The sequence below is a fragment of the Amphiura filiformis genome, chromosome 10 (genome assembly GCF_039555335.1).
Source record: "Amphiura filiformis chromosome 10, Afil_fr2py, whole genome shotgun sequence".
Lineage (NCBI taxonomy): Eukaryota > Metazoa > Echinodermata > Ophiuroidea > Amphilepidida > Amphiuridae > Amphiura > Amphiura filiformis.
In genome coordinates this window covers 22,524,843-22,545,528 of record NC_092637.1, presented here as the reverse complement: position 1 = coordinate 22,545,528, position 20,686 = coordinate 22,524,843, and the positions used below count along the sequence as shown (strand labels likewise).

At 38.2% G+C, this 20,686-nt stretch overlaps 1 protein-coding gene across 1 annotated transcript; it reads left to right on the top strand.

The window, feature by feature from the left end:
* Window positions 1-3,004: 3,004 nt before the first annotated feature.
* Window positions 3,005-16,906, top strand: LOC140162159 (uncharacterized). Its single transcript, XM_072185433.1, has 7 exons — window positions 3,005-3,095; window positions 8,485-8,614; window positions 10,212-10,361; window positions 10,727-10,917; window positions 12,772-12,885; window positions 13,603-13,668; window positions 16,251-16,906. Exons 1-7 carry the CDS (start codon window positions 3,080-3,082, stop codon window positions 16,322-16,324), a joined length of 741 nt encoding a protein of 246 aa, XP_072041534.1. The 5' UTR covers window positions 3,005-3,079; the 3' UTR covers window positions 16,325-16,906.
* The last annotated feature ends 3,780 nt before the right edge of the window (window positions 16,907-20,686 follow it).

Here is a 20,686-nt window from a genome sequence, read left to right as displayed (position 1 = left end):
CTACACACACCGTCATCATCCCTATATCTTCGTGTTAAAAATTGCCGTGATAGTCAATGAATCCTCACGTTTTTCAACAACTACGCATGGTGATTTTATTCGAGATAGGCCGTGCAACTCAGGCTAAGCATACAATTTGAGATTTTGAGCGCCTGCCACACTGTTTCTATTCTATGTTTTACGATTTTCGCATGATCAATATATGGCTGGCCGTAACCGCCATTAACGTGGAGCTGCTACACGTAGCTTACTTTTAAACTTCATGGAGCTAAATTGACCAATCATGTTAGATCTTTTCATTACGCTGGAGCCAGTGGATGCATCCTCGTTCCAGAGAGAGAAGACTCTTGCCAAAATTAATGTTTACTATGGGGATTTTAAATGAATCGATTGTAAATAAACCACGACCAGTTGTACAGGATCAATACCATTGTTTGATTAGTGTATAGTCAATGTTACCTTGCATGCATGTGTTACAGTGTAATGTGTGTGGCGTGTTTGTTTGTTTGTTTGTCTACTGTGTCAGGCCAGGATCACTGACACCCACGGTACTGATACTCTCATACTATCACGGTGATCATATTGTTGAATGTTGTTGACTTAAAAATAATCATGATGCAGTCATGTCTACAGTCGAACTCACCACGACCTTTGAAGGACTTAAACCCTATTAAAAGCTATTAAACCAAGATAACACTCAATGAAAACGGCTCAACTATGTTACATCAGATCTTCTCTGGTTAAATACACACTGCTCTTGTGTCTGTTTTACCTGTGCAATGAGCAATGAGCTGGTATTATAGTTTCAGTTGGGTGAACGATTATAAAGCGAACGCAAGGTAACAATACTGTGGGCTTTTGTTTACTTAAATGAGACAATAGTCTGCTTATTGTTAACCAGCGTTCTTGAAAATGAGAAGCTTAATGACTTAACACGGTTTAGAAATAATTTCATCATATTTTTTGGTACAAAAGTTAGAAAAGTACCAATATTTCCAAACACCTAAATTAGCTAAAATTTAGGACATGTTACAAAACTATATTTTCTAGAATTTCAGAGAATACTTTAAATATTGGCGGTTATTTTTACACAGTAGTGACGTCAACTAGGCAATGGCCTATACTTCTAACATACACTATTTGTAGAGGTCACGCGTCAATGGTGAGCGCACTGAGTATTGTGTATAGGAAAACGGACAGTCTCTACAGTATGTATGGCCTACTACTAGTATATAAAGTAAATCCGAACTGGTTTGCAGTTTGCTGAAGGTCGAATTCTGCAGGGACACCGCAAGTTATACAAATTAGCTCCCGCGATACACTGCAGATCGCAGAACTGTGTGCATAGTTTACCACCACTCTGCCTAGCTATATAGTTATGTACAATACTGTATGAGTTTCTTATGAGTGCATGTCCATCTTAATAATAGAGAGCTTGCGAAATGAAGTTACTTTAACTTTAACTTTAACGTCTAGAGGATTATAGAGGATTATGTATTCAAAACCACCTTGGTTTTGAATACATAATCCTCTATAATCCTTTAGACGTTAAAGTTAAAGTTAAAGTAACTTCATTTCGCAAGCTCTAATAAGTCAGTTCGTACTTTTCATAAACTACTTTTTGAATCATAACTTTCGTGACCGAGGATATCTTGCAACTACGTGACGCTCGTCTGGCAAATTCTTAATGAATAACTTCGCTTCACGTAATGAGTAAGTCGTACTTAATTAGTCAGTTTTACCTCCGAGTAATGAAAAACTCTAACATGATCATGATTGGTCAATTTGGCTCCATGGAGCAAAAAGTCAGCTACGCGTAGCAGCTCCACGTTGTGGCGGTTGCGGCCTACCATATCAGTATCCCATATGATATTTCTATTGCAAGAAAATTTTATTTGTTGTCAGGTTTTATCTTAAATACACTAACTGGAAATTAAATACACTAATTAGTGAGGACCGGTATTTTGCTGTGGATATGTTTAACTGCAATTTGCGGGTAAAAATTTGAAATCCTGAGTAAAAATTTTGATCATACATGTATTCAACTCTTTGTTGAGAAAAATTTATATAAAAGAATGCATGTAAAATCCAGCTGCAATACAATGTACATTATTGACACACTATCACTCTCTTTATCTACGGCAATAATAGAATATCGATTTCAATCGAATTGAATACGATGCTCAGTTTTGAGTTTGTAGTTGACTACTAAGCGACCTAAGCGATCGATTGCTAGCCAATCAGATAGAACTCCTTTTCTTGCGTCGGTGAAATACCAGTCGCCTGTCGCTCACCAACGGAGTATTAAATTGATATTTATCGAATAGGAAGTCGACACTGTGCTAGTACATTGTAACTGAGCTCCTGCTATTTTCAGAAATGAAGGCCTGTGAATTTAAAAGCTGATGTGTTCATTCAATTGAAATTCCCCATCAGACATACATGTAGGGCCCTTGTACAGTAGGTCAATACAACAAATTTTACTGAGTCATGATGACAGATCAACATCTGTATGCAAACAAAATTAACATGATATGATCACACATGTCACAAATTCAAGTTCAATAAAACAAGACTAAAATATTAATTAATAGCCTCTACCAAACAGCACTTACCAAATAACACAGATCAAATAAGAATCGGTTACAAAGATCAAGAAATACCACCAAAACAAAACACACACCCAGCACACACCCAGCACACACCTACCCAGCTGATGATTTATCCAGGGAGGTGTGACCGTCGCGTGACCTTCACTTGTCCTTTTGTATTGGAAAAGGACAAAATAATACGAGCTGCATTTAAAAGCCAACTTAAAATTTATAGCCTAAAGATAATAGACACACTATTCATTATACTATATGTAAGGTCAATAAAATATCAATATTAAAATTTCAAATTTTAATCAAAAGTTATATCACCTTTAAAATGTATTAATAATAAATATTTGATGGATTTTAACCTTATTCTTCCCCGCTATTTATACTGTTTCTAATGTTTGATTAATTGGAATACAGGCTTTATTTAGCATCTACACACGCGAGCAACCGAATTCGACAGTATTGCACTCAGATTCACAATGAGTTCAGCGTCAGGTATGTGGGATTTTGTACCAATTTTGTCTTCATAAAGTCATCCAAATAATGCTGTTTCGGATTAAAATTTGATTTAACCCAGAATTATTTTCTGTTGATGCTTTTAAATTTAAATGGTTAAGCTTTTAAAAGTTTTAAGTTCCAAGTTAATAGGGACAGGTAGACGTTCGCCTTTTGTATCTCTTTCCTTGTTGGAAAGGTATAACGTTGTGGAGATTGGAACATGTAGGATCATCCGGGACCTACTCTGCCATGTTTGGCTGAGTAACGCTACGTTGAACACGGTCTTTTGTGCCTATGTAAATTATCCTCTGACAGGTATTGTGTTGAGAAATGACCTCACGACTTTCACGTGCTTGGAATTGTACCATTGACATTTATCAAATTTTGACGTTCGGACAACGATCGGATCTTTCTATATATGCAGATCATATTCGTTAGCCTGATATCTGGCCTTTAAACTTACCAATATTCTTCAGAAACTTGCTCATACTTCTTTACGGTATGAAATAGACGACATTTGCGTGATATTGGCAATGTCAAAGGTTACGATAATCTGGACTATTCTACTTTACGGGGGAGTCCGAAAATGAACTTTGGCAGGGGCTGAAATGCATTTTTTACTAGCGCAATCTCTGTTTGTAACTAAAGCATTTGGAGTTCCAAGACAATCCAGCGTGTATTTTTTATTCCAACGGGCGGCCGGCCGGTCGGACATGCGTGAGTTATTCTCGTTTTATACAGGTGTTTTACGTTTCATGTTAATTTACTATTCCTAGTCCACTACTCCGTCATTTATCCACCCCACAAGTAAAATGGACATGACGACCCCGAGATGTGGCGAGGTCAGATGCGGTTGCATGATGGTATAATTGAAGACCGAATTAAAAAGACTAGTTTGCGTCTGACGTCAGGGCAAAGGCGCGACGTGATTGGTTACTGACCTGCGCAGTACAGCATTTTTGGTCTGGTTGACAGGACGTCATACGCAAACTAGTCTTTTCAATTCGGTCTTCAATTATAGGTCAAGAGGTCAAACGATGCCAATGATGTAAATAACGGAAGAACCGAACAATTCCCTCCAAGTAAATGCAAGCGTTTTCACGGCAAATCAACAGGGATCGTCGAATTGAAGGTAACACAAATGGGTACAATATGATGGTCAATATTGAGGTTCATTTAAATAGGTAGGGAAATTAAGTGTGCATAAATTATGAAAAATATGTTTTTTCAAATGGAATTTTACAGCTCTTGCGGTGACCCACGAACACAATGAAAAGGTCAATTTTCATCATTTATTTGTTCTGTTGCGTTCAACCATCTCCAACAATTTTTTCAATGTAAGTGCCTCTGGCCCTAGTGGAAGTAAAAACGGATACTACATGTATGGCCAGAGTTCTATTAGAACTTAAAGTAGGTATGCCAGGACGTGAATTCAAATTTGCCATCAAACTGCATCATTTTATATATCAAATTAAAGCCCTTGAGTAAAGAAAGCAACACTGAAAACCTTTTTGTCATAGCACTTTCCATAGCAAAGTTACATCTAGTCAAAGATTGACTTTCATCAAAAAGATTCAGCTAGCAAAATTCCCCAAAAAAGCATTTCGGGGGTGTTTCTAGATCTTAGACTTAGTCTCATGACGATAGCAGCTTTTTTTTAATGTAACTGCTATCAAAATCCCTCTAAAATTCCATGTGTGTCTCATCACCATAAAAAATCATATATTTGGGTCAAGTGTATGCCTGGTTCCATACAGCAATACGCAGTATTGCTGTCTGGTTAGCAGGTACGAATAATTGAGACGTCGGAGCCGGTCAAACACAGAGGACTAGCCTACATCCCGTATCCTACTATCACTCAAACAAGCAAATCTCTTCACGAATTCACTCACCTTGCGATCCTATATCATCAGTTGAAACAAACATCTAAGTTTCCAAAAACAACTTTGTCATTCCTCAAAACTACAAGTAACTTCATTAATAAAAAATTGAAATCCTACTATTACCTGTTATTGAAAATTTTGTTCGATTTATGTCATCCAAAAGAACGCACAAGTCGAGTTCAGTTGACCAAAATGGTATCTGCTGCCTCCTGTCACCTCAGATATGACGTCAGTATCAAGCTGCTTATTAAATATTCATGAAAAGGTCACAATCGGTGGATCGGATTGGTTGAAATCAATGCCACGTTTTTGACCTTAAGAGATGTGCATATTCATGTACATGTATGAAAACAGCGATGCGGATATAGTATCATCACCGAGACTGAGAAATGCGACATTTTCGATGTTTGTACCGGGGAATTTCAGACACGGAGACTCTGCGGAGATTTCTGCAAATTCGTCCAAAGGTAACCAAAGGGTTGGGGATCGCATTTTTAACTATCACTAAATGTTTCGGAATTGCGGTCGGCTAAAAAGTAGACAGTTTCGGGGACTGTAATTGGTGTAGATGTCACATTTTGAACAGTAAGCGATAAGTGACCAATTTGATGCTCAGCACAATAGTGTTTATCTTTACTCAGGGTAGGTCAAGTGAAGTATAGAAAACATATTTATGTAGGTTTCCTTGACCGACCTGTTCTTGAAAAAAATTGAAATTTCTATGTAAATATGTATTGTGTTTGGTCCCCGGTCTAGGCGAATTTCGCTGACTAGCAAATGTGTTAACTAAGGTTTGCCTGGCATACCTAAATAAAAAGCTTCAATCAAGCATGTCAAGTTCAAGAATCAAGTTGAAGGATGATTTTGTGATCATGATCCTAGCTTGACCTAGCAATAATTTGGTTCACCTCAAGTTTGGTAGTGACGTATCATCGTATGTGCGTATTTCGCTCGCCGCAGTATCATCCAAATCACGTGCATACAGTTCAATGCACTGAGCCTGAGTGTACACACATGCGCGCACAGGGTTTGAATTCGTTTAAAAATTTTGCGTAGCAGTTTTTGGCTAATTCCTCATACTTCCTACATGTATACCAAAGCACTAGTGCTATACAAATGCAAAATTGGAGCAAAGTGCTATGCGATACAACCGAATTCGAACCCTGTACACGTGCAGGGGCGGCTTGTCGGCACGCTTACGGCGCAACCGCGAAAAATCATTGACGTCACTACCAAACTTGAGGTGAACCAAATTAAAGTAGCATCCTTTGTTTGTTTGTTTGTTTTATTTCTTCTTTTGCCTGGGTTACTCATTCAGTGGATGTTTTAAGGATACGATACATGATTTACCGACAAGTGACTCATTTCGGAATGCGATCATGAATTTTGAAGGAAAAAAAAGTTTCCACAGGCTTCGTTGGGATTCGAACCAGCGATTCGGAACTTCGTTCCTTTGATTACGTGTCTAGCGCTTTACCGCTCGTCCACGGTGGCAGTTGAGTGGAGGAGTGTAATGATAAATGATAAATCTATAATGCCATCTTTAGCCTTTTGTTTACTAAAAAAAGACGCGTTTTGTAAAGATAGATAAGCTGTTTTATGCATAAAGAGCACGAACGTTTGGGAAAGCTTTCAAACAAATAATAAAGACACTGATGTGATGATGAAATTGCGTAAGTCGGGAAATATCTGTGTCGCAATGTTTTGTTTTGGTTTTAGGAATGTGACCTTAAAATTTACGACTTCATGACATTATCATTCGAAATCAACAAAAGATATTTAAACAGTATATGGCCTCATTCTTTCTCTAGAATGTTTTGTACATGTATGTACATGTAAAATAGCTTCAACAATGGTTTGCTGCATAATGGTAAAAACAGCCTTGACCTAAAAAAGGGCGAGAGGTACCATATTTACCGATTCAGACTAAATTTAAAATTGATATAAAACGTTTGTTTTTAAAAAAAAAAAAAAAATCAATTTTTGTCATATAAAGAAATTGTGTCTGGCGTGAATTACACTACAGTTTTTTATTCTTAGGGCTCTTTAACTTCTTCAAATAATTTTTTAAATGATAGAGTGAATCCCCTGGCCCTCTATAATTACGCACAAAAGATCGAGTCCCCTTAAGGTATCCTCTGTTCTTCCATGACAGTCAGGGGTCACATTAAACTATACCGGTACATCAAAATACACATTAAAATATACATCAAAATACATCAAAATAATTTAACAAATATTTAAATACAAAGGATCCATAAATATATAGGCATACACAATCATGAACTTAAAGGAGTATTTTGTGATCCTAGCATCCTCTTTTTATGACATTTTCCAGTACATATCCACGAAAAAAGCCTATTCCCAAAATTTCAGTTGCTTCCGATTTTGCGTTAGCGAGTTATGCATGATTATGTGTATTACACTGCTCCATAGGCAATGCATTTCAAATTTCACGATATCTTTGCTTAACGAATTAATCTGCAAGAAATATTTTGTACATAAACATTATGTAGCCAGAGGTTTCCAGTGATATAAAAATCTCAACTTTTTTTGAGAAAAGTGGGGATGAGGCTGTGGATCACGAAATGCCCTTTTAAAATGGGCAAACTAACCCATATTTACAATTTTAAAATAAATAACCAACACAGCTCATCAAATTTAAATACAAAGCACTTTTATCAAAATTATAAAATTCAAAATTCAGAAATTGCAAGCAAAAACCCAAACAAAACTTGGGGATTTTTCAACGGTACCGGTAGATATTCACGTAAAAAGCTTATTCCAAAAATTTCAGTTGATTCCGATTTTGCGTAAAAAACTTGCGAGTTATGCATGATTTAGGTATGAAAGGCAAACCTTAGTTTTTAAAACACATTTGCTAGTCAGCCAAATTGGCCTAAACTGGGACCCAAACACAATACATATTTACATATCATGAGACTTTATATGCCGTTTTGTTTTTTAATTGATGTTGGCTGAATATTTTTGATGAGAGTCAATCTTTGACAAGATTTAACTTTGGTACGGAAAATGCTATGACAAAACGGTTTTCAGTTTTGGCTTTCTTTACTCAAGGGCTTTAATTTGCAGTGGCGGTGGCACGGGCAAATTCCCCCCAGTCAGAACTCTTGCTCCCCTGTACCCCCAGTAAAAACCCAAAATTACAATTCACTTTTCCCCCTCAATGCCCCCCGGAAAAAAATTCCTGGCACCGTCACTGTTAATTTTATATAAAATGATGTGGTTTGATGGCAAAATGAAAAGAAATGGGGTTTTAAATTGAACTTTGGAATTTGTAGGTCTAAGGCTGTGCTAACACTTTTCTTTGATGACTTCGACCACAATGTTTTTATCTTTTCAAATATCATAAAAATACAAGAATCTAAGATAATTGAACAGACAGTAGCAAGAATCAAGTTTGATTCTCGCGCTGTGTGATGATTCTACCCCTGGCATATGAACTAAATAATTTTCAATAAATGTAATTTTGTCCTTTACAGAAGACTCTGCTATCTCTGCTGAAGAGGAGAATGAAATCAGTGAAGACGAGGCGCCAGAAAGTGTGTCATTTGGGAAGAGTCGACAAGATGCCCTGACATCCATATCAGTAGCTCTGAAAGAAACAAGAAGGTGATTCACTGCAGCAAAATGGGGGTCTCCCCATCAGTCCGCAACACTGTTAATCCGAACCACCGTCAGTCCGAAAATCCAAGTGAAGTTCGGGTTAAGATTAGGGCACCACTGTCAGTCCGAATATCTAATTGAAGTTGGGGTTTGGATTGATGGTGTTTCAGACTGACAGGGTGTACCCACAAAATGTTTTAACTGTTGATGCTGGTTCAATAAGTCTTATTATTATAGGCTAGATGGAAATGGCTCATTAGCTTCCAATTGGACACCTAAAAATATGGATGAGGTCGTTTTTCATTATATGTGACATGATCAAGGGAAATGAGTCGCATGTCGCTAATATTGATTTTGAGATATTGGCAAAGAAAGTGTAGAAATTCTTTTGTTTTATATTGTTTTCAGCGATTGATTAATTGATGTAACTTCGCAAAGAATAGTTGTATCAAGACAGGGTTTTCAGTTTCTGAAAGCTCAAAATGTCCTCTTCAGAAACATGTGTAAAACTCAATTTCGACCAGGGCCGACATATGCATGTTACTCATTCCCCTTGATCATGTCTCATATAACCAAATAATCAGTCCCAGGCTAACAAAATATTCATTTCCTGACATGGTCGTGTTCTGGGTCTGAACTGTTTGCATTCGAAATCTTGATGACAAACTGGACAATAGATAGAAGTACATGGTCCTACTTGACAGTTTTTTAAATCCTTATGCATGTTGCGTGAATCAATCTACATGTATTGTGGACCATCCTTCTGATACTTTAGTGTTTGAACCAGCGATATAGAATAAAAACTAGATAACTAAAGGACCAATCACAGGACGAGCTAGCTGGAGGAATGGCGACCATATGCTAATTAGGAGATTGTTGTTTATGTCCGTGACGTCATTTTTTGCCAAAAATATTTGTGCCGAAAAATGACGAACAATTTCAGTTTTCTTTCCATTACTATTATATTGTAAAAAACGATATTTATATAGCGCTTTATGCCGTAAACAGCCTCAAAGCGCTTTACATTTATTCCGCTGTCATTAGAATATGTCGGAACCACGTTTGCAGCCTACAAGTGGCGCAGGGTCCATCAGTACAACGACTGTGACTACCCCTAACAGCTTCCCATTGCACCTGGATGGGGTGAGGCAAGCGAGGCAAAACGCCTTGCCCAAGGGCGCAACACGGTGGTGGGACGGGGAATCGAACCCACGCACGTTGAGCAAGCTCTCAGATTATGAGTCCAAAGCCGTAACCACTGAGCCACCGTGCCCTCACATGTAGCTGATGTATTAGCTTTTACATAATTATATAATTGTTGTTTTTGTAAAGATCTATCAGCAGTTCCATACACATTATAAAAAAATGGACTATTCCAGTTGAAGTCATATATGCCTCCTATGGAAAACATGACCTTAATACACCCCTATGGAAGACAAATGACCTTAATCTTCCACACAAGGAGTGTGAATTTCAAATGGGGTTACCTGAATGGGTGATTCCATTTGAAATCTACACCCCCTGTGTGAGGTTAACTTAGGTCAATTGGTTTTAGTTTCACACAATTTAAAAACATATTATTATCTTTGTTTTCTACTTGCAGATTAAAAGAATTGAAAAAGGAGAAACGGAGGAATAGACATGCACTGCTAAAGCAACAAAGACAAAGTAAAATAGACTTGTCATCAGCAAGGCTTCCTGAGAGCGTATTGAAAGGGATCGCTGATCTGGATGATGCACAGTCTGAAAACAAGTAAGCATACTTTCTTACACAATGCATTGTGGCCAAATGATTAGTACGCAAACTTCATAATCGAAAGGTTGCGGGTTCAAGCCCCACCACGGCCAGTGTGTTGCGTCCTTGGGCAAGAAGGCCTAATTCCCAATTGCTTCACTCCACCCAGGTGTAAGATGGGGAGCTGCTGAGGTAATCACAGTCTAAGTCAGCTGAGAGTTTACAACACTCTTCAAAACTAGCTAATACTGGCTGTGGATGTTGCTTTATAATCTTCAGTGCCAGCTAATGCCACTGCAATTCGCCACTTTCCGGGATCAAACCTAAGCCCTCATACGTGCACTGTCCTTTAAATCTATTTCTTATTGTCTGTTAATTTACAGGAAAGTACCAGATGACACACCCAGGGTAAGAGGAGAAGAAGAATCAGGGTCATCAGATGATGAAGGTGTAGATGATGATGATGATGATGATGATGATGATGATGAGCTGGAAGAACAAGATGATTTTGGAGATGCAGATCTTGGAGATGAAGATACGAGATCACAGGCAGAAGACTACATAGCTTTTGAAGGTAAGAGTTTGTGTTATTAGGGATTTAACTTCCAGGCTGGAAGGTTTTTAAAAAAAATTCCTCCACTATATAGGCTTTTAGCCTGGTTTGAGCATTTTGTTTGAGTCTGGTCCCATTAGGACCCAAGCGTGTCTCCACACGGAGCGACCGTTTAAACAAACAAACAAACAATAACTGAAAAAAAATCCCACTATGACTACAAAGAAACAATCTTCGGCCACCTAACTATATACTAATACATTAAAATTTAAAAAAAAATCCTGTTCTCGTTTGGTCTGTACACTAGTGCGCTCTCCTTTTAACCCAAGATCCTGGATCAAATCATGTGGCGTGAGAAGGCGCAGCCGCGCATGATACTTCCCTGTGGCTCATCATTTTAAGTGAGCGGTTTGTGACAGTACATCCCCAATTCCAAAGAGATTAGCCCAACCAGAGAACCAACTTAGAATTGCCCTTGTGTGTAACCCTAAGATGCTGTTGTCAGTGTATATGTGACTGGACGTGGCGAATCAGCCGTAAAGTCGGCCCCGGTCAATTTTGTTTTATTTCGTGTTTAGAAAATATATACCATAAGCTTTAAAATGGTATATCATTTGACTTCAAACGATATCCAAAAGCGGGGTTATGATTTGTTGAACTCTGTTCCTTCGACAAAATTGTATTTTTATCGGTTCTACATGTGTCTCTTTTTCTACATAATTGGCGGTCATTTCAAATCATCCCCAAGTCAAAGAGGTTCAGAAATATCCTCTCACTGTTCATTGTTGATTATACATACCTAGACAAAATACAATGCTTTGTTATCTACCACTTGAACAGGATTTAGCCAAAGCAAACAAAGACAAGAACTATTCTATAGAAATAGGTAGAAGCTTATTATCCTCTTCAGCAGTAGTATTATTGATTGATTTAAACAGTGTTTGATAAGATACTTGTCGCAAGCAATTGATACACATATGAATACGACCTTCACATACATTTTACACTTTAACTCAGAATACAATTTGCCGAGTTTACGGCTGATTCGCCGCGTCCACTCACATATGATTGAGCTCCTAAAATATAAAGGCCTGCTTATCAGGATTGTTCATAATTCATAATTTGCAAATGTTCTTTTGTACAAATCCAAAAATATTTCGGTATGAAGATCTTAAACATACCTCAATGACGTTTCATACTACACCTTTCTCAAAATGACTAATCAATTCTCACACTCCTTGTCTGCTTCCTGTTGGAACGTTGGTGGCGTTTTGGAGTAGAGTAATTGGTCATAAATGTGGGATAGGAAGTGGTTGCCCTCATCTCGGTTGAAAGTGCTGGCCCCCTTTTGCCGGATCAAGGTGGCTTCCTTAATGTGTCTTTCTGTTTTGTTCTTTGTCTCTGATTTTTGTGTCTTCCCAACCAATTATGTGGTTTTCCTCCGCTACATGGTCTGTTATGGCCGATTTGTTTACCTCTCCTGTAACAGACGCCTTTCTCTGAGATCTTGTGAACGCCTTATTAGAGGCTTTGTCAGCTTCAGTCTTATGTACAAAAATTTGAAAAAGTACTACGGTGTAGTACGAAACGTCATTGAGGTATGTTTAAGATCTTTATACCGAAATATTTTTTGATTTGTACAAAAGAACATTATTTTGCAAATTATAAAAAGGTCTGCTTAGTCTATCACATAGTATTTTTAGTGCACCATTGGGCATTACAATCATGCAAAAAGTAGAAATTCAAGAAAAATTGAGGGCATCACTGTTGAGCAAATCACATATGACTTTAATAACTGCAACTATTAGTATGATATGGGCAGTAGCTTCTTATGTCTCATACCGGTTTATATTTCTTTACATCCTACCTTTGAAGGATTCCAGGCAGTCCCGCTATCAGACACCAAACATAGAGCGCCCTCTACAAAAGAATCTGCATTAGAATTTCTAGATAAACATTTGTACGGAGCCCGGATACATCGAGAATCAGGTACGTATAAAATAGTTTTTGTCAAGTCTGTATTCTTTACCTACATAGTTTTTGTCAATAAAGCAACAAAAAATCTGTGCATAGTTTTGTCAATAAGGCAACAAAAATCTATCTGTTCTATGGGCCAGACTGACACAGATTTTGCATTTTGGGTTTTTTTTTCTAGTGGTATGAAATTAAAAACAGCTGTTTTTTGCCTGAAGTGGATTGGATTGTGACTGAAATTGTTTGAAAAAAAACCTAGAAAATGTTCAAAATGTGTTTGCCAAAATTTTTCACATTTTCAACGATTTTTTAGGGTAATTTAGCCTCTTCCATTCAAAACGTCTGTCCGCCCGTAGAATGTGGCATTTCGCATTTATTTTTTCAGGCCATCTACAGGCAACAAACTTGTCTTATTTTTTGAAGCCTAAGCTGGTGAAGATATTTTAAAGGTTTATTTTGCTTATAATTTAGGACATTAACTCTCTCCACGCGGGTGTCGACTGCAGACTTTTTCAGAAAATGTCAGAATTGTACATTTTCATGACCATATTTGGAATTAGCATGAAAAATGTATTAAAATGAGTACAAACAAGCCTAGTATTGGTTCAATGGTTCTTTATAGCTCTTGATATTTTGCAAAAATATCTCAAACTTGTACTTTTTATGTTAAAGCCTATGGCTAGCACACAGAGCAGAAATGTCAGCTTTGATTTTCTTTTATTTACCCCACAGTAAATAAGCATGTGTCAAGACTACGCAAGAGGGATCATAAACCAGCACTACATTTCACAAAACCAGGTAAGTATTATTATGATAGATCCACAACTCATAAGTTCCCCTAACACTTTTTGAAATAAATCTACAAATATTTTTACTAGATAAAAAAATTAAAAGAGGTTTGTGTAGCCTTATCTTTTTTACACATGTGGACCAATTTATCGCACATCATTGCGTTCAGTTGCAATGGTTCATTATGTAAAAAGAGGCTGTTTTAAATGTTGCATCTGAGTCCATATATAGGAATCATCTCACAAACAATACAGTAGGCCAGGCCTATTCATGTGTTTTGTTAAAGATAACCTGACAGCTATATGGACCCAGGTGCAACTTTTAAAACAGCCTCTACTTTACATAATGAACCATTGCGACTGAATGCAATGATATGTGACACTATAAATTGGTCCACTGGAGCTGGAATAGAGAATACATAGGTTAACAATTTAGGTAAAATGCATGTAAAGACCCTATGCAATTAACCAAACCAGAACAATATAACAATGGCAGCCAAGTTGGAGGACAGTTCTGAGATAACATAGGGACAAGCCAATTCCACAACCATTCATTTTAAAGCACCTCAAAGCACCTCCCCCTGGAGGAAAGAAGAATATTATTTAAAGGAGATTAACTCAGCAGCGTAGCCAAGACTTTTTCAGAGGGGGGAAAGGCAACATTAAAGGGGGAAAAATTTGATGAAAATGTTCAAAAATGGGGTAAAACGTATAGAAAAAGCCTAAAAATCTTAAATAGTAGGGTGGCCATTGTAGATGGTAGATGGCAGTATCTCAGAGCCTTTCCAAGTAACAACTGGAGTGCTTCAAGGTGATGTGTTGGCACCATTCCTGTTCATTATCCTGGTAGACTACCTTCTGATGAAATCAACTTCTGGAATTGACGCTGGAATTGTTACCTACCTACGCCGGTCAAGCAGGTATCCTGCCAAGATGCTGAATGACCTGGATTTTGCTGATGATATTGCCCTGCTGGAATCTTCCATAGCCCGGCCCAGTCACAGCTTACTAGGACTGCAACTGCAGCAGCAGATCTAGGCCTTGTCATCAGCGCACCTAAGACAGAATATATGACTGCAAACTGTAACGCCCAACCAGCACTTGAAGTCTATGGTAGTGCCATCAACCATGTCACAGACTTCAAGTATTTTGGTTCCAAGATGGGTTCTTGTGTTGGAGACCTAAAAAGAAGAAAAGCACTAGCCTGGGCAGCTTTCTGGAAACTGGAACGCCTTTGGAGAAGCCCGTCCCTGCCAATCGAAACAAAAATCAAGCTGTTTCAGACAATGTGTGTTACTGTCTTTCTGTACGGGTGCGAGTCATGGGTAATTACCAAGGACATGGAAAACAAGATTAATGCATTTGCAACATCTTGCTACAGAGTCATGTTAAACATCAAGCGTGTGGATCGGATTCCAAATGAAACCATCTACAACCTGACCAACACCACTCCACTGGTTGCCAGAGTCAAGATTCATCAACTCAAATTTCTCGGCCATATACTGCGTCTTGAAGATGGCGAGCCTGTGAAAGAATATGCGCTTTATATTCCACCACATGGGAAGAGGAAACCATGACGGCCGCACACTGTACTTACAGTATGTCCAGCACCTCCTGGGAGATACTGAAGGATGCTGCAGCCAAACAAAATTGTTTCGCTTGCCCAAGATCGCATAAGTTGGAGAAAGCTTGTAGTCGACTGATGATGATGATGAGGGTGGCCAGCATCCGGGGGCAAGAGAGGGTGACAAGACTTCTTATAGGGTGGCAGCTGCCCCCTGGCTATGTCAGTGGAATTACTATACATCAATACATCAACCACCAAAATGGTAGGTAAACATGTTTTTAATGCTGTCACAGTCATTTCATGCTATGCACCATGGACATAGATACCATCTTTCAGTGTTAAAACACTGTGTGACCATCCACCAGGATTAGGCTGTAATGTTGGCTGAGCTTATTTTGAGGTATGGTCCATTAAACTTCTCAAAAGACAGTAGAAAGCAAAGGATTTCTAAACTCTTTTACTTACTTTTACTACCTGCAAACCACAAAAGGAACATGTTATATATCGATGTACAGCTTATTTTGAGGAGAATTGGCATGTGCATGGGGAAATGCCTCCATTACAGCCCATTTGTGGTGGACAGGGTGTTAGCTAGCCACCTGTCCGCCCATCATTTGGGACGGGCAGTTTGGTCTTGGGACATGCAAAATGAATGCTTGTGGCATAATGCTAAATTCTACAAATAATGCTTGAATAAGTTTGTGAACTCAAAACATGATCAGACAAATAAACCAAGGCTATAGCAATAGCTATTTGAACTGACAGAACCCTCAGAAGGTAATATTTTGGACAGGCATTTTTGGTGAAATGACAGGCACTTGTCAAATCCTAGCTAATAAGACCCTGGTGGTAGGACAGTCAGATATTTCACTCCTCCGGATATTTCGCTTACCCTGCCAATTCTTGGTCGTGTCATGTGACTCGTGTCTGGGTAAAAGATGTCACATTGTAGGTTGAAAGCTGTACCATTTCATGATTAATTATATCTTTTGGATTAATTTTCTTTTGTTTTTCCTGCATTTCAGGCAAGAAGACACTAAATAAGAAGAGGAAAAAGCAAATGAAAAAAGAAAAGAATTTGGGATCACCTTCACGATAATGAAACCATCAGATCTGAAATGGATTTTACATCAATTAACCCCATGAGAACTACCTGCCAATTGGCCAAAAAGAAGGTTTCATTATCAATTGGACCAATCAGCAACATTATTAGAATAATTTCACCATGAAAAAAAAATTGGGGTGAATTATTTGCAACGCTCCATTCTGATTGGTGATTAAAGTGAAGATATCGTGTAATTGACCAATCAGAGGCAATGTTTATGTTAGATCGTCATGTAGTGCTATATTCAGCATATCGTCATATGTGACGTGTCATGTCAAAGGCAGACACTTTTGGGCAAGATCGTAAATGGAGAAATGGCCAAAAATCTGTCCGGGATGATTTTTTCACAATTTGGGTTTGTTGCAAATTTGTGATGTTATTAATGTTAAAAATATTGTCTGATAGTTTCAGACTGGAATATTTACTGGCATCTTGTATTTTTGAGACATTTTTCAAGGTAATTCCTACTCTCAACATTGTCAATACTATTTTTATAGGCTGGTATCTCAATTTCCAATTTTTTAATACCATAACTTACAAACTCAATATCTTCGCTTATGAATGTCCGCTTTCATTGGGGAACATTACTCGTTGATGGTCGATAAACGTCCCAATAAATCGGACTTAGTCACCGGTCAGTTCTACAGCATAGATATCCATGGCTAACGATGGTTAACTATGGAAACATGTTAAAGGACATCAAGAAAATTTTCTAAGTTATTTATTTTGAGCTCTTTCGAGACGAGTATATGGATATTATTCTGTATAGATTTAGGTTTTGTCTGTGACTGCTAATGTGAGGCCGTCGTAGGTCGTGCGGGCTCAAACTCGGTGTAGTTCTGTCCTGGCAAGAAGAAGTTTATGTTCGTTAAGTCATCCGACCCGGGGCCCCCTCAAGGGGTCATTTGAGGTCAAATGACTAAAAACTGCCATATGGGCATGAAACTAGGTTCTACAGGACTCAAACTCGGTGGGTGGGTGTAGTTCTGTCCTGGCAAGAAGATGTTCATGTTCGTTAAGTCATCCGACCCCGGCCCCCCTCCCAGGGGTCATTTGAGGTAAAATGACTAAAAACTGTCATCTGGGCATGAAACTAGGTCGACGGGCTCAAACTCGGTGGGTGGGTGTAGTTCTGTCCTGTCAAGAAGATGTTTATGTTCGTTTTAAAGTCATCTGACACGGGGTCCGCTCCCAGGGGTCATCTGAGGTCAAATTACTAAAAAGTGTCGTATGGGCATGACACTTGGTAGGTACAGTCAACATTTAAAACAACATTTTTTGAAGGTCATTTTGGGGTCATCCAAGGTCACCACGGGTCATCTGAGGTCAAATTAGTAAAAACTCATATATGGGCATGAAACTTGGTGGGTACAGTCAACATTTAGAGTTATAAGTTTAGATCATTTTGGGGTCATCCAAGGTCATCCAGGGGTCATCTGAGGTCAAATTACTAAAAACTGTCGATGGGCATGAAACTTGGTGGGTACAGTCAACATTTAGAGCCAAATTTTGGAAGGTCATTTTGGGGTCGCCAGGGGTCATCTGAGGTCAAATTAGTAAAAACTGTCATATGGACATGTCACCATCAGCCTGGTAATCGCGCACAGCCGAGAACCGCCAAATATGGTAACCGCCTAGTCTATTTTAAAACTGATGCATCAATGACTATGTTCATCATGTCATTATTGTATCATTCTCACATACATTAGGAAATGAATTTGGAGAATAGAGGCCTTGCATGTGACATATCATCCCGTAAATATGGCGGACTACTCAAATGCATTCAACAAAAGCATGATTGCAATCAAATAGGTTGATGACAACATTTGATTGAATGGACTGCACTCCGCCATAACTACGGTGAAGGACACCGGCTCAAATCCTTTGTTTGGAGCCAATCGATAATTTCATGCAGGGCCTCTATACTTTCTGTTAATAAAATACTATGCTGACCTCACACTCCAGTAATTTCAGATCATTGAGCTCAGTAATACATCAAAGAATGTCTTCCAATTCATGAAAACAAATAGATAATCTGCATATCGGATTAAAAGCTTGAGGCATTTCAATTGCAAGGCCCATTACTTATACACCAACAACAACATAGGCCTACAAGTGTATATAATGTAGCATGTGCACACATTATCATGTTGTGGATGGTGAATCAAGCTGCAGTGCCTACCCATTCCCAAATAAATGCAGTGACCAACCGGTGTTCACTCATGATTGAGGTACTGATCATTATGTATGATTTAAACTCATAGGTTTTGGCAATTTGGGAGGGGTGGGTTCAAAATGACCCCATAGGATTATACAAGGGTAAAAATTTCAAATTGCTCAAATACCCCTTTCAAATATATCAAATTATTTAAATAAATAAATAAATGAATGAATGAATGAATGAATGAATGAATGAATGAATGAATGAAAAAAAATTGAACAAATTGTAGCTTAGCATTAAAATCATAATAACCATTGCTGGCAGGCGGATTCGAACCAACGATATTGACATTACCAGTCTGATGCTCTAACACTGAGCTATGCCATCATCTAGTAATAAGGGTCGAGTTTTAGCATATACAGTGTTTGTCTGTGAAAATGCCGCCTTGTGAAATAAATAAATATAAAGTCTCAATTTTTAATTTAAATTTATTTGATAATTTTCTAACCTATATTTTCTTTAGAGCAGGGACAAATATTTCCCTTTATCCAATTTGGCCGCTAAATAAGAATCTACTTCTTTTATTACTGATTTAATTCCGCGATTTGTTCCATTCAGCAATATCAAAGATTAATGTCAAGCATCTCACGACAGATATTTAGTTGGCTTAGTGGTTTTGCACAGTGCTTTTTAACCGGGAGGTACCGAGATCGATTCCCACCTCTGCCTGCAATTTTTTTCAAGACTGGGAAATAATAACCTGACATTCGCCGCTGACATTCAGTACTGCAGAAGCGGAGTTGTAACTTGTTAAACTTTGCTCCTTCCGTAAAAGGGTACATTATTTTGGCACTACATTATTTCTTTTTTTCCACCTTGCTGGTAGGCCCCACTTACATATCAAATGGTCATAATCGGCGGTCACTTCAAATCATCGCCAACTGAACGAGGTTCAGGAATGTCCTCTCATTGTTAATTGTTGGTTAATCCACCACTTGAACAGGACTTAACCAAAGCAAACAAAGACTTAAGCTTTTTACTTATGCTATACATAAGTATAAGCTTATTATCCTCTTCAACAATAGGATTAAAGATTGGTGCTTGACTGGAATTACGTGCTAGTGTCATTGGTTATTGTTAAAAGGCAATAAGGTGTGTAATTGCAATATTTCCTCTGAATAGGAAAGACTCTCTACATCGAACCATGGAGGCTGGTGATTCGAACTAAGCCCGATCCTGACTCCACTTCCCAGCGGTATGCGATGCTGCGATGCTTTTCAAACATCTCAGCATCCCGCGATGAAATTAAAATGTACAGGTGGAGTCAGTATCGGGCTTTAGGAATAAAAACCCAATTAGAAATGATGCGCTTGAGAATTCAACAATATAAATAATGGTAGCTCTATTATAATACACATTAATGATAAAATTCCAAAATATAATACGTTTTCTGTCTTTGCTTGTCACGTGGTAGCGATTATATTTTTAAATAAGTTTCAAATGAATAACAACAAGACAAGTGGCCGAGTGGTCTAAGGCGCTAGGCTCATCAGTACTAAGCGTTGCACCGTGAGTTCGAACCCCGCCTCTGCCAAACTTTAAAAGAAGTAAATTAAAATTTGACTTTTTTAAATTTCATATTTGGGAAATGTGACTGGGAGAATTTATGTATGGTGTGGAGTGGTGTGATAGGGCATGTACTTTAAAGGCCCATTCAGTGATTTGCTCATCCGGACGATCGTAAAAATCATCAAAATTCAGATTTTGGTACCTTTGTAATTGGCATAGATGTGCTAACATAGCCTGCTAGTGGTTCGGTCGAAAGCCGTGTATTTTAGACAAAATAAAGCATTTGCATGATTCTGGACTTTTGATACTGACAGTACAAAAGTCCGACTCGAGATCGAAAGAAGCTCACTCTCCACGTACCAACACGCGCTTGCGTATTGTTTCTACTACTTATTACATCAGTAGCTACTATTTTAAACAAAATACACAATTTTAACTGTTTTTCATATTTGAATTGACCGTTAGTTTGCCTCGGTGACCTTTAATTGCTTATTTTGTTTTCTACTACAAAATTGTAGCTTAAAAGCGTCTGTTTTAAATCAATTTAGACTCTACTTCCCCGTGTTAGAAACACTGGACTAGGAAGTTTTTCCAGTCGATTAGTGGCGCACTGTACGAAAATCTCG

Bases quoted from the DNA above. Each gene is read 5' to 3' on its own strand.
- LOC140162159 (XM_072185433.1), top strand. The intron at 10,362-10,726 runs GTAAGCATACTT...GTTAATTTACAG, and splicing joins GATGCACAGTCTGAAAACAA to GAAAGTACCAGATGACACAC. The intron at 12,886-13,602 runs GTACGTATAAAA...TTTACCCCACAG, and splicing joins CCGGATACATCGAGAATCAG to TAAATAAGCATGTGTCAAGA.